The 15,054-nt window shown below is 53.4% G+C and overlaps 1 protein-coding gene across 1 annotated transcript; it reads right to left on the bottom strand.

The window, feature by feature from the left end:
• Positions 1–10,423: 10,423 nt before the first annotated feature.
• Positions 10,424–11,562, bottom strand: K452DRAFT_306633 (uncharacterized protein; the record flags this gene model as incomplete). The annotated part of the gene is made up of 4 exons (XM_033543002.1): positions 10,424–10,965; positions 11,052–11,094; positions 11,284–11,523; positions 11,545–11,562. 4 exons carry the CDS (start codon positions 11,560–11,562, stop codon positions 10,424–10,426), a joined length of 843 nt encoding a protein of 280 aa, XP_033399700.1.
• Positions 11,563–15,054: the final 3,492 nt, after the last annotated feature.

Here is a 15,054-nt window from a genome sequence, read left to right as displayed (position 1 = left end):
TGACAAGGCCCAAGAGAAGCGAATTATGCCATTCTTGAAGCGCTTTGAGCCTAGGAGCCTCAAGAAGGGGCTGCCCACGGCAGGTTGCAACAGATGTGATCCGCCCCCTGGTGCGCCGCGGATTGCCCCAAGGTCTTCCAGCAAAGGATGCTCACAGCGCTCCAGTACATTGTCTGATTCCAGCACGAAGATGCCGCTCGTATCAGCCAGTGAATCTTGTACGTTATTGTTGCGGCTCGACCTTACGCTACACAACCTGAATGTCGCCTATGCTGAGTGCCAGCACCTTCACCAGGATCAGACGCCGCTGGAACAGCTAATGGGGAAACCGTTCCAAGTTGCGATGCGGTATGATTGCGCTCGGCGCAAATTCCGGCTCAGATTTATCGTTTACTTGGCTTCACAGACCGGATGCTGCCATTCGTGGACCTTGAGCGGAATGTGCCATACAAGCCAATCGACTATCTCCCTACAAGACATACAATGTCCACCTTCCGCGTATCTTCTGCCTTTACAAGATTATATACAACATGGACCCGCATTCCGTCCTACAAAACAAGTCCTCACGTAGCCTCGACGCCCGGAGCCTTGTATGGAGCGGACAGGGCCAACACAGCTTCTCTGTCATCGCTCGAGCCCAAATCTTGGGACTTGTGGACAAGCAAGTCTCTCTGCCGCTTGGAGAGCAGGTATGAACTGGAATGATGGACGGAGTAGGAAGTTAGCCCTGGAAGACGGCAAAGGTATGCGCATCCGCCACCACATGCAAGACCTCCACCTCAACCTTCTCCCCAATCCACCCAGCCGCCTTTCCAACATCAAAACACACACCCGTCGCATGGGGCTTCAGCAACTTCCCTGCCCCGCACACATTCGGCAGCACCGATAGACTCAAATGCTTGTCACCCCACCGGCCGCGGCAGTGCGCAAGTCCCACACGAGGAGTTTTGTCTTGTCGGCTGTGGTTTGGCGGCGTGTGGAGTCTGGAAGGTTAAGCGCCCGTGGGCGTAGGTGTGCAGGGCGGGAAGGATGTGCTTGAGACGAAGACTCAGGAAGAGGAAAAGAAGAGCAAGGCGCGCGTACAGGATGTGATTGCGGGTAGGCGTGAGCTGCATGAGGGTGGACAAGGCTGTGGTGCTGGAGTGTGGCCGTGGCATGGTGAGCGATCGTTTGCGTTGCTCATTTCGTTGGGCTGCAACTAGAAAGACAGAAGGCGACTTAGTACATCCAAGGTATCGGGGTTGCAAATGCAAAAGGTCTTCGTGGCTTGCTCTGTCTGCGCTGCTCTTGCGTACAGGTCGATGCCGTTTTGGTGTTGACTGGTAATTTCGGTCCGCCGCTGAAGCCAAAGACCGTAGCCACTTTGCTGTCACACCAGATCCGCCGTTTTCAGAAATAGCTGCTGGTAGCTGACAGGGCTGCCATATTGTTGGGTTGGGGCGTGGGGCAGGAAGCGCCGTCTTGCTTAGGACGGCGCGGAGCATTTGGTTGTTTGCTATCGAACAACGAATGAGATCGGAACAATCAAACAGCGTTGCTTGCAAAGAACCGCTGAGATCGTAGTTTCGCGATGTCGCCTTTATTTTCCAGGGGCTCTGAAAATTGGCATCAAGCAAATAGGCCCACCTTCCAAGCTTATAAAGAGACCTTGCTTCAGAAATTCGTTCGAATGGACCTCTTGTGCTCTTTTTTCCTGCATGAAGCCGAGGCAAGACAGGGTTTGCCTTTGTCGTTTTTCAAACAAGATTGGTTACAGCAAACAACCGGAAGAAAGGCACAAACTTTCGCAGAAACACGACCAGCAAGCTTTGTCTGTCAAATCCTTCCCAACAATGCAATTTCAACAATCTGGAGAGGGAGAAGCGTTGCCCAAAGAATCCACGCTCGGCGACCCTGGCGCTTGAGAGCCAAAATCCTACAATATAACCTGCCAACAGACCTCCGCGCTGCAAGTCTACGATTTGTGCCTCGAGAGTAGATGCCCAACTGAACTGAAAGGTTGAAAGACACCGTAGGAACCTTCAGGGTCAGCGTCCATCGATCCATCTTCCTGTTTCCCATTTGTGCATGGCTATGGAGTATCGCGAAAGTCTGAACTGGGCGGCTATGTACTGACTAGACATTCATGGAACACACAAGGACGGAACCTGTTGCTACTGGAGAGTGTCTCTTTGTGGACAGGGCGGTATGGAGTGTACAGTGAATGACTCTCCCTCAAGGGTACGGAGAGCGAGCAAGCTGGAATCTGGAAGTCGAGCACGGCAGAGCGTGTATGCACTAGGTGTTCAAGAGGTCGGGGTGACAGGAACGACTTGTGCCTGGGAAAGGCTTGCCAGTGCTGGAGGCTGGTGGAATAACAGGAAGCCGAAGGGTACGATACTTCGGGCGACAATGCAGGCAAGAACGTGGGAGACGTTGTTCAAAGGTCGGAGAGTCGCAAGGCGAAAGGCGCAGCTGGCGCGTCGAAGCAACTTCTGCCGGCCGACCTGCCTCCTTCCACAACCAACCTTTCCAGCAACCACGACAACCAGCCCATTTTCCGTAGCTGGCCGTGACAGAAGCCAATCTCTGAGTCAACCACATACAATTTAGGTAGGTCCCGGCTGCACCTTCGCTTTTCCGAGAGCTAACTGTGCGTCCAGGTCTCGGGGAGAGACAGTTACTCCTGACACAAGCCAAAGCAACACCTAGCACGTCCCACTGCGCCCATACAGTGCTTACTCAAAGCCAGCAAGTATGCGTGTCAAAAGGCTCTGCGTGTGCTTGAGCAAGGGGAGCAGCCGCACAAGACTGGCCAGCCTGCTGGACTGCCAACGCGATTCCAAAGTACGGCCCAGATGTGCCGACTTGACCACCACGGCTACTTATTTCCAGATGGGCTAACTCGGCTCAGAGAAGGTACGAAAGCGATGGCACAAACAGGCAAGTCACTTGTTTCGGCCGCAAACTCACCCAACATCCGCTAACATTTGCGCAAGATCAGACAAACCCTTTCGAGTCTTCCACCGGCAAGCTAAACAACCTACCACGGAAACAAATACCAACTCCGGCGCCCGCTGAGTCCCAATCTTGCATCACCAACGTCCTCTGCCAGCAGCTTGCAGACACTGCCTAAAACCATTCGCTTGGATCACTACGATTCCTGACGTAACCGCTCTCCCTCTACACTTCCCGCAAGAGAACACAATCCGGGCCTTACACTCGTCCACCCTCCCGAAAAGCCTGGGCAAGGATGAGCAGACCGCAGCATCCCAACTTCTCAAGCAATAGCACGATTTTCAAAAGAACTTTTCTCCCAAGTCGCACCTGACGAGAAGGGCGACACCGCCCAGGAGACCCACCGCGACGAGTACGAGGGTCTAGACGAGTACACTGCTCTCCAGACGACAAAAAAACCTAGTATCAATCTGTCAGCCAGGATCACTCCGATAACTCTCGTTTTTTCAGCCTTATTACAGTCAGTTGTTACACTACAGCCTTACCCCTTATACCACACGTTTATCCACTGCAAGGGAATAAGGATCTTAAAGAGAAAACGTGTTCTTTTAGATAGCAGCATATATACCTCCATAGGTAGTAGTAATTTAGGAGGAGAAGCGGCGTCCAATTCCTCGCGTCCAGCTTCACACAATCCTTTTCAGGGCGACAGAACAGAAATAGAGGGCCAAGTACACAGTCCTAGAGCCATTTCAACCCTCCGGGTTCCAACACCAAGGAGACAGATACATCGCAACGTGGCTGGCGCGATCGCGAATGGACGAGAGGAAATCGCCTGGAAGAAGATCCGGAGTGTATGGATACACCGGTGAAGAAGGACGAAATCGGCATGGCTCGATTCCAGCGTCCAAAGGGCCCAGAGTGGCTAGAGGATGAACCGAAGGAGTACTTAGTGGGCATATCGGATTTCGCTTAGTACGTAGTTGAAGAATTGGCAGCAGTTTAAGACCAATGGGCACCGCAAAGTGCTGGAGAGACAGTTGTACCTTCGTTGTTTCTATCGAACTGGCAGTCTGTAAAACTGTTCATCCGCTTTTCTGCCTTCCTCTCTGCCCATTTCTTTATGTGCCGTCGTTCTGGCCATTGCCATCCGGTCGGCGATGGCTACGTGCTCCAATTAAATACCAGTAATCGAAGAGCATGAAGCTTGAGCACGACGGGAGACCTCAGGCGAAGTCTGGTTGTCTGGTCTGATGGATCGTACAGGCTATGACAATCATTAGCCAGACGTTACGTGCCGGTGCAGGAGCTGCCATCTTTGAGTATTACAAAACGGCGGTCGCGGCCATTTCTTGTCTAGAACTTTGTAGAGACAACAAATTAGCTACGTGTGGGCTTACCGATTTATATTTGGGTATTTGCCGATGGTATTTACAGTCATGATGGGCATCACAGTGTGGATTTGGTGGTAGGCAATGTTATGGCGCGACGAAGTTGGTCATTGATCCTGAAGACTGCCGGGACACATCGGGAATCGAGAGCATCTGAACGACAACGCTTGGGCTTAGAATCTTTGCTTCCTTCCAGAGAGCCCTCACTCGTGAGTTATTGATGTTGGCATTCTTCCTCCTGGAGCCTAATTGATTGTGACGCGCTTGCTTGCTGCACGAAGCAGAAAAGTCCGAGTGCCGAACTCGAGGATAAGAGGGTTTAATAGCGTGAAGTACCGAGAAGAAGAAGAGGACTTGGTGCTTCTCTCAAAGCCAGGTGAACGAGGTTAACTGTGAAGGGGCCAACCTTGCCATGCAGATCCGGCTACCCGGCGGGCAGGCCGTGGCTCTCCTACCTCCCTAGGAAGGAAAGAGGCCCCTCAGCGGCAGGGAAGGTGCTGGGTGCCGGGTGCCGCACCTGCCGTGTAGTTTTGGACCTGCAGCCTGCGTACATCTCAGAACGGCCGGGCGCCGGGGGTTCCGAGGCGCCTATAAATTCCTCCCATTCCCGCTCCATCCTCCTTTCTTTCTTCTTCAGCATTTCTTATTTGCACTAGTGTTATTATTTGTTCTATCATCATCCATGCCACTTCACGTAGCCCCATGACTGATTGGCTCTTCGGAGTCCTCGTGTCAAATCATGATTGAAGTTGGCTAGAGCAAACCGCATGGTTACACGGATGGCCGAAGAGTCCTCTTGGTTGTCTACCTCTTCCGCTCGACATTCCTTTGATAGTTTTTCGTAGCTTGAATCAACCTCCTTCAGAGTAACAAGATTGTGTCGACCTTGTGCTTTCAGTGTCGGTCGGGCCTTGCTTTGTCGTCTAGGCCGCCTCATGCTTCCCTGAGATGCTCTCAGCTAGCAGCCAGACGCTACTGAGATTGTAGAGCTATGTGTTGGGGTCGTGAGGATCTGGAATGCATCCACAAACCAGGCCTATGACGTTAGTGGCTGAGCTGGAAAGCGGGCTCCGCTCACAGCCATTATGGCACTCCGACCAACTCTACAACGCAAAACGCCGCGAAAGGCAAGCTTGCCGCCCGCATCAGCTTATCTAGTATGGCTTTGTGGAGTTCCTGTCTCGCGTCACGCATGAACTGTGAATAGCGTTGGCTCCTCCGGCCCAAGGTCCGCCCAGCGCAACCCGAAGGCGCGCACCAAAGTGACAGAGGTATGTCTTGACTCCTGAATCAAACTTATGGCAGAACTGTAAGGGCTTACACTGACAGACGCTCAGAAGCGTAGGCAGGTCCTGTCGCAGCCGTCGCTAGGCCTTCGTGAAAGCACTCCCCCCGACAGCGACCCAGCTCGGAGCCGCCCCATCGCGGCCACCTTCAACCTTCGACTTTCGACGCAAACGGCTTTCGCACCCCTTAGATTCCTCTGACCTGATACCTACGGTCCGTCGGCATAGAGGGAACACGATGGAGCGTCTAAAGCGTAGGTTCTCCTCCCCCATCCTCACACCCGACCCTGCGCGGTCGCACTGCAGCCAACGGCTAATACTTTCTGATCTTCCAGGTCTGCAGTTTGCCTTTTTGAAAGATCATACGAGGCGAGCCTTTGACAGCAAAGTCAAAAAGAAGGGGCAAACGGGCTCCAATGCCTCGTCAAGATCAAGCTGCGGAACCAGGGCCCGGCGCCCTTGTGTCCTCTGCCAATCCAAGCCTCTCAACACCCACCTAAATGACCTCCTTTGCGGTTCTCGACATATCACGCTGCTATTGACCATCAGACGGCGATGTCTAGTGCGCAAAGGCTGGATTCGAGGCAAGGTGAGCCGGGTAGCAGACCTCACGGCCCTCTGGTGGAACACACAGACGTCATGTTTTGTTCCGAGACGCATCTGATGCTATAGTCCTGACAGCCCTCTCATGCGGATCTAGGAAAGCTGGCGAATAGCTTTTTAGGAGTTTGGGTGGATGGGCGAACTCGAAGAAAGCGCTCTTGTTTGCGCCAACAGGTAGAGGAAACTCCCACCAAGTTTGACAGGACAATGGCTTACAGCTGCAGATTTCTCTAGTTCGATCTTCTATCTTCATTACAGCCTGGAAGCCTCGTAGTTCTCTTCGAGGTACCACCAGAGCAATCCCGAACAATCAGCGCTTTTCTATCCCCCTCCATGCTCCATCCCAGCCGCTCGCAGACACGGCACCCTGTCTCCAGGCAACGAGCACATATCACAACTTTCGCCTTGCCCTATTTGCATCAGCAACCTGATAGATCCAATCCATACTTGCAAGCCCAAGATGGGAATTCTCTCGAAACAACAAAATCGAGTCCGTTTGCCCGATAGCATTGGCGATACGCCGTTGACACGGCGTATCGCCAATGCTATCGGTCAGAAGATCTACCTATCAGCAGAAGGAACACGTCGGAAGCGCACTATGAGCCTGAGTAGAGGACCAAAATGGGGGACAACCCATCTTGGACTAGGGGGCCAAGGTGGTGCGAGGAGGAAGTGATCGGACAGGGCACGCTGGCGGCTGGAGGCGCTGGGGCTCGCGCGGCGGCGCGGCAAGGCTGTCTTTGGCGTCTTTGGGCTCTTGTTGCTAGGACGCCACTCTCAGACAGGGTCTGTTTGACCTTGCCTAGCCGACGACAGGCAGTGAGCTGCTTTGGTAGCAAATGCCAACTCTCCGTCCTCTGTCCGGCCACTCAAAGAGGCTAGAGATTGTCTTCTGGCGGCCAACCATGACTTGAGATGCATCGCGAGGTCATAACATGACAGTGAACTTGAACCTGTTAGACTGTAGCTAATTGGTACTACCCTGCGCTCCTTCGTCCCCCACAGCTTCGTCAGTGACAATGAAGCGCCGCTCCCAATTGTGAAAATGGAATTCCTCAACGCAAGAGAAGCCTGAGGCGACTTTGCAAAGCGTGCGCCATTCAGCGCTTGCCCGCACTTGCTCGCTTTCTTGCTCACGCTTCCGCAAGCACCCATGCCCCCGCTTGTGGGCTGCTCAGCACGTTGTTAATAAGTGTCCGCCTGGCCTTCGCGCCCTTGTCCTGCTGCTGCTGCTGCTGCTGCTGCTGCCGGAAAATGCAAAGCGCTTGCTCATTACTCGCGCCCCGTCTCCGCAGTGGTAGCAGCCATAGACTAACCTCGCCGCCTGTGTGGCGAGGCTAAGCATGCTCATGGCGACGAATGCCTTCATGCTGGCTTTGTCGACCGTCGCCCGTGCTTCGTGTGCTTGAAACGTTCTGTGGGTTTGTCTGGAGCTGGTGCAGCTGTTGCTGGTGGTGGTGATAGATACAGACGTAATGAAGTCGGAGGAGAGACAGCCGCAGTGTGCCAGTTGGACTGAGTAGAGGCGTCGAGGGGCGTGTGTGCGCGTACTCTGGTTTATAAAAGAGGTCTAAGGATAGCTGGTCGGTACTCCAAGCGAGGATACTGAGACATGACCGAGTAGATAAGGAGTGCGTTAGCTTTACTGTGACGAAGGTGTTCCGGCTATCATCGAAGCTGCGGGTGTGCTGGATATGAATGGTGTTGAAGAGGCCAAAGGCTGCCTAAGATGCTTCCTTCGACCTTCGTTCTCTGGCGCATCTACTAGGTTATTAAGCTGGCGCGCGCGGTGGCAGGATATTAGTCGCGAGAGCTGTTGAGACTTTTCCGGGTTTTGGGCGCGAGCAGCGGTCACTTTGGGTGAGAAGCAGACTGGAATTCGTCTTCCCGAGCGAGAGAGAGCTGAGAGACGCCTTGGTGAGCCTTCGACCTTGCGCGCGAAGTCTTTGCCGGTTGTCCTGGTAGGAGGGGCGCGTTTGTGGGAGCTGAGGATCGTGGCATGCTGTCTTCCGTAGAGTGTGAGTCTGACATCCTGCCCTTGTCGGGCTTGCTATAGGATCTTTTGAAGCCAACTTCTTCTCTGCTGTCTAGCCTTGCCTGTCACAGTTTGGTGAACCATCACCGCTCATCTGACAACCCAGGGCGTATCTGAGGGGTTCGTTCGCCGCTCGTTGGCGCCGTCAACTTCCGCCCAATGGCGCTCACTCTGGTCGCCTTCCTCGCCGCTCGTCGACTTGCAAGGGCTCCCCGCCGCGGACAGTTACAGTCACAAACCGGAGCAGGCTTTCCCATCAATATTGGAAGCTTGGGCGAACAAGGGCTGGAAAGAGACATCAAATGGCATACATGGACACAGTAAGAAGCTCAACACCACAGACAGAACCATACACGGAAAGGCAACACCAGTTTCACGTCCTAAATAATCAAGCGAAGGCGAGAAATCAATGTTGAACGAAGCTTAAGAAAAACATCAAAGTTCAAGAAAGTCGAAGGCATGTAGAATAGCTAAGGAAAGAGAATACTACGGAAGCGGCAGCCAGACTCTTACATTAAACTATCCAATTTAATGTTTGGTGTGCTAGCTGGCGGAAGCGCCGAAGAACGCAATGTACTCGGAACTTCCTAACTACTAATGACCCTTGCACTGAGGAGAAAAAGAGAAGGAGACGTGGGAGGGGAGGGCGTTTATATGGACTGCCAACGGCGCTAGCAAAGCGGTAAGTGAGGGCTTTGGTGAATGGATGTGGTATATGACCTGATTGTGGTATAGCTGGCGCAGATTGGAAGCACCTTTGATGTGAATATGCCTGTGGCTCGGCCTTACAATCCTAGACATAGGGAGTTCAGTGGCGCCTTCCGGGCTGGCCCCACGCCACCATACAGCGAGACAGTTACGTCTACTGACAGAGGTCCCCACGTATCCTGTAAGTGAAGAAGGAGGCGCTGCTCTACTCCCTACCGTGCTCCCCCACACGGGCGGGCCGCTCCTGTGCCACGCCGTCTCCACATGTCACCTCCTACAAGTCACCACGCTCCGGACCAGGCCTTTCCAAACGCCACGAGCACTGCCAGTCACTAAAAGACACTAACTGGATAATCACGAGCCATGACGCGCCGCCGTGCCATGTGCGTGCACGCCCGGACCACTTGGTGTAAACCCCTCCATCACCCGGCTTGCCTGGGCAATTGAAGAAGAAAAGGCTTCTCTTGTTTCTTGTTTGCGTAGTCTTTTGAGATCTAGCGTTCGCTTATTGACGTCGTTGCGTGCGTGCTTCTTGTACCTTTCAGTGTCTCCGAGTGATATGAGTGGCCTACTGCTTGGGTTGAAACAACAGCCATGGCGCCGACGCGCTCAGCTTTTGGTGTTGTGAACTTGTGCCCCCCGTGGCAGTGGTACCGGACTCTGGATAGCTAAAATGCAAGGTTTGACCTTTACCACGCTCTCTATGGGATGGGTGCGCCAGAGGAGCGACCTCGGTCGAAGCGACAGCCAGAACAATCCACCATGCTGCCGGCGCGCTCAACTTTTGGGGCCTACACAACACTTGGACGTGGCTTTATCAAGAAGGAGCTACAACGGCGGCAGCGTGTGCCGACGCCTTTTGCTCGCGCAGACAGCACACAGTCAACCTTTCCAGCCGCCTCTCCGCATAGACGGCAGGGCTGTGTTGTCATGCTGGCAAAGGTTCCGCCCAACGGCGGCAGCCTCGAGCTCCAGCATGCCGCTCCACCGCGAGAGCAAGCTCCTCCTGCGCTCACCAGTGCTGCTCGCTCCCGCCTGTTGTTATCCGACAACGAAGTCATGACTGTCATTTCTGGGCCCAAGCGGAGCTGGCTGTTCTTCACATCGTCCTGCACTATTACGAAGTTCGGTCCCTGAATGCGAGGTTCCCTTTGTGCCAAAGTCAACCATGGCAAGGCACGACAATGCGCTCAAAGGCTCTCAAATCTTCTCCATCAGTTTTTATTCCATTATGTTCATCACGACTGATTTATTCTTGTGTGTGTGCTTGCCATTCTGTCCTTGTGTCTGTCATGTCTCCACAAAGAGTTTGATCCTCCATCTGCCCAAACCGAAGAAATAGAACATCGTACCTCATCGCCCTCTCTGCTTACCCTAGGCGCAGAAACGAAGGCGAGGCTCAAGGTGCGCTCTTGCTTCAGGTTGTCGATGTTGTGCAGGATGATGGTGTCATCTAAATATCATCAGCTTGAGAAGATAAAGCGGTTTGTGGATGATCCTGCATACCATGAAGTTGAGAAGGAGAAGCAGTCCGTGATGGTGTGACGTTTGTTGCCGATGTGATCTTCAAAGTCGACCTGCACTCGGTGTTGAGTATCGCTCATTGCGTTGAACTGCTGCCACTTGTTCTTGTTTGTTTCGAGCTCCTTGGTTGCCTTGACCTTGCGCAGGCCGCTGACAAAGTTGGTGAAGCCCATCTTGGTCTTCTTCAGGGTGTCGGGGCGGGAGAGCTTGGAGGGCTTGACCTCGCCCGAGAAGCGTTTGCTGTCGCGGTCCGAGACCGAGGGCGTGGTTATCGTCTCTATCTTCCTGCCGAGGGCGCCAAAGCCCGCAGGCGTTGTAACAGCTCTGCTCCTGAGGGTAGTTGACGATGGAGCCAGACATGGGCTTTCGCCTGTATGATTGTTAGCACCGCTGCATAAGGAAGATGACGCAGAGTAGACATGTGCGGGCAAGATGGTGATCGCCTGGAGCTGGAGATGAAGGCGTTCGTCACACAGACTTGCTGGTTGCGTGGCCGAAAGTGCGAAATAGTCGAAGGGAATGTTGAAGGGAAAGAGGAAGGAGAGGCTGACGGGAAGGGAGACTCACCCAAGATATAAGTCTGATTCACCGACGATAACTCAAAAGTGATCTTAAGTGTTACAAGTTAGGTGTTGTGGAGTGGAGTAAGAGAGGTGATGGCAGGCTGGCGGAACTTAAATAAGCTCTGCCCGGCCGCTCCAAGCAACGTCCAACACTGGCTTCGCAACCTTCCCCCAACACCCACCACAAAATTTTTCGATAATAATCAGAAGCCAAATTGGTCCATTTCAATAGATACGACATGGTCTCTCGGAGATGGCTCAGAGCCATGACCCAGCAGGCGCGCCAGGGGCTCGAAGTCTGGTGGAAGCGCGAAACCGACGAGCGCAAAGCCAGTGAGTATGAGGCAAAGGAGCACAAGGCCAGGAAGACTGATAGCAAGAAGCGAAAGCTCTAGAAACAAGGGCCTGACGAAGTGCACAAAGGCATAAAGCGCAAGCGCGTCAAGCAGATTTGATTGCTCCTCCACTACACAACGCTGCAATGCCCATCTACACACCTGCCCCTTCCACCTCATGTCGGATCTAGTCAACGGGCGCGGCATATCTCGTGGTTACGGTTTCGTTCGCTTCTCCGATGGGAGCGAGCAGCAGCGCGCTCTCACCGAGATGCAGAGTTTCAACTGTCAAATCAGCCCATGCGCATCTCCACTGCTACTCCCAAGAGCACGTTCTTCAAGGATTTGACAGTACTGGTAAGTTAACGCTTTGCAATGATTTAAGGAATCACACACTGACATTATGGATTAGAAAGTTGCGCCTACCCTGCTTCAACAACACCTCCCCCCCCGCCGCAACCACCGCTGCAAAGCCGATCGCCATGACTGATGTCAACGATATCATCATCCATAGATGACGACAAACGCCATCACTCAGCGCAGATCTTCGTCCTCACCAAGCACTTCCTTGGCTCGATTAAGCCGATTGCTACGCCTGGAGGAGCTCTGAGTAAAGCGGAGGCCAATTTGTCCTGCCCTGCTCAATGAGGATATCGTAGAGGCTGCTGTTTTCGTCAATTGGGATATGGTCTTCGCACCACTCAGTGAGACACAAAAGGGCGGCGGACAAGATGCCTCTGGAAGATTGCATCAATCGTTAGCTAGTTTGCTCACTCCGAAAATGCATAGTTTACAGTCGCATGGAGATTGTTTTTATACTGTAGTTCGTCGAACGCCCTCGTGACTTTAGGCGATGCCTTTACGCCCTCCTACCCCCGCTTCGTTATACCATTGAGAGATGTCCTCACATCCTCTTACATCCGCACCATAATACCATTGAAAAATTACCTGATTGTAAGAGTGGATGGAACGTATAGAAGCGTAAGGAGTAGGTGATCTACGTGGCATACCCCACTCGACTGACAGTTGAGGAGAACGTGACTTAATTCGAATAGTGGCAGCTTATCCGCCTATGAATGATCAAGATGACTTCGCACTCGTTCCACAGTTACCGACGTAAGAAAGGGTTGGCGGGTTGTGAAGCCACGAACGCGGGTCTGGGAGTTCGGGTTTTGCTTGGACAGAATTGGACCTGCCTCCTACCAGGCACTTCCCCATGTGCAAAGCCAAGATAGAAAACCAACAACCATCTTCATCGTGTGTTGGTGCTTGGCCACCCCCTCGAAATGCCTTGGATGATTCTACCGGCGGCACGCCTTTCCAACAACAAGGCAGGTCCGAGCTGCTTCCCCGGCGTGAAAGGATCAACATGTACATAGTGAATGACACAAGCTCTGACTAACTAAGCCGCATGAGAGTGGAGCTCCTTGGCACGCAATGATATCACTAGGCTGTAGCGCTCTTGCAAGCTCGTGAATGGCCTGGGTGAAACAGCGTGAAATGAGCGCTCCCTCGGGCCGCCAGCAACCAGCCACATTACAGTGATCCACGGCCACTACGTCACCACACGGAGGCTCTGTATGCTCGGCTATTTAGCTCTGACGGACGCTAAGGGCAGTGGGTGACTGACCTTTGTCTATATAAACCCCCTCCCCCTCCCCCCTCCGCCCTTTTTTTCTTCTTCTTCATACTTACCCACCGTGGGGGCCACCGTGATCATGAAGACGGCTGGCCTGGACGGCTTCCCTGCATTGCACATCGTGGCGGAAGCTATCCATGAGTCCTTCGAGGTTCACTCGCGCAATTTTTGATTTCTTCCCAACCGCGGCGCCCCTGGCCCCGGTGCTCTGTCGTCGTACACATGAACACGGCGGTTCAGACCAATTTTTGATGTCCACCCAACCCTTGAGGTTGCTGATTTCTTTTCATTGTCGTGCTTGCCTTGCGCAGGCCTTCGAGGAAGATGAATCTCTTCTTGCTCAGCTCTTTGGCCTGTTCTTGCAGGCGATGGTCCTGTCGGCCTTGAATGGGTCTGGAGTCTGGAGGGTGGCGTTCGCGATCATTGGGAGCCACTCATACCAGCACGCAGGCTTTGGTGTAGTGAGAGCGCTGGGGAAACTGTTTGCTCCATGCCACTCCGCAGCGAAGGTTACTTGATGCCTTTGACGCGCGGGACAGCGGTGCTGCGCTGGGAACGAAGAATCTCCTCAGACATATCGGAGCCTGTCACACCAAACAGGACCAGGAACAAGCCTCAAAGATGCAGCATGTGGACAGGTTCGCTCGTAAGAGCCTGCAGCTATCCGTGCTTTCGGGGAGTCTCATGCATTATTTGTTTGCCCATGCCAGATCACTGAAAGAAGATGGGCCACCGAAGCAATCGGTAAACACCTCGCTCTCGCTTCTGCGCAGGCAGCTTCCAGGTGTTTCTTCTGGAGAGCGATCGTGCGCGCTGAACGCGTCCTGGCCTCTGTGGTGTTGTGGGCTGGCTCTGCCTCCACACTCATCGCCGCTGCAGCCACCTCACCGCGCCGCACATCCAACCTCCAACCCAGGGTGATTTCAACCTCGATTCCCCCTTTCGCTGGTCCATCTGTGAATGTTGATGACGAACCCCTGATCTATCACCAACCCCACGAGTCTCTCGCGATCGCCTTCGATTCAACGTTTCGCGCCTACAAACCGAACGTCCACGCCAGTCTGTTCTTCTATGATCAAACGTGGACATGCGCATGAGACCACTTGAACGCTTTTCCCTATTGGAACCCTGGAATGCGCGGGCTTGGCTGTAGGTGGGCCTCTGCGGCAGCTTTTGGTCCGGACGATCGAGGCGCGTTTCATTACTTGAACAGGCAAGGACCAAGAACATCCTTGACATCTTCCCTCCCTCATGGAGTATAAGCTTACATTCTTCTGGGTTATAGGTCCTTCCAACCCTTTGGCAAGACCCAGTCCTCCGAAGATCGCTTAATACCCCTCCGCGTCGCGCGCGTCCTCCCCTGCCACGAAGCTGGCCTGACCTACCTACCACTGCCCAGTCCAGAGGCACGATACAGACCATTCTATGCCTTCGGCGAAACGATTCCTTGCGGAACTTCGCGCGGGACGACGTTGTTCCCCTGCGGATTGAGTTTGCAAGACCGCACTGGCTGTCCGACCGGGTTTGAGGTAAGTTCACTCCCTGAAACCTCATTATGGATCACAGCGCACTGATCAAGCTGCTTTTTTTCAGGGATACGGACGACTGAATTCACCTCTAGCTTTTTACTGACTGCGTTCCGACTCTCTTCCCAAGCCAGACTTTCGTTCTCATCCGCGAAAAGCTTATTACGGCCTTCTTTCCTCTGTATGACCAGATTTGGAGGGCCTTTCGTCTATGGAGAGTCTCTTCAGTCTTCTGAAATGTGTGGGGGCACGAGGAAGACAACTAGAAGCCGATGGCGATAGCGGATGTGCACAGCATTTTCTCGCGTCCCAGGCGCAGATAATTTCCATCGCCGCCCATCGAGATTCACCGTCCAGGAAGACAGAGAACGATATCAGCAGTCTCTACGCACTACTCCTTGTCTAGCATTAATCCGAAATCCCGGATACGAGCAAAAAGGTCTTAGAGTACACACACACTGCAACCACATTACATGGATTTCTTCTTCTGCCCCGTACAAGCGTCAT

Source organism: Aplosporella prunicola (assembly GCF_010093885.1).
Source record: "Aplosporella prunicola CBS 121167 unplaced genomic scaffold K452scaffold_7, whole genome shotgun sequence".
Taxonomy (NCBI): domain Eukaryota; kingdom Fungi; phylum Ascomycota; class Dothideomycetes; order Botryosphaeriales; family Aplosporellaceae; genus Aplosporella; species Aplosporella prunicola.
The sequence above is the reverse complement of the archived record's forward strand: the minus strand, read 5'-3'. Positions and strand labels throughout refer to the sequence as shown.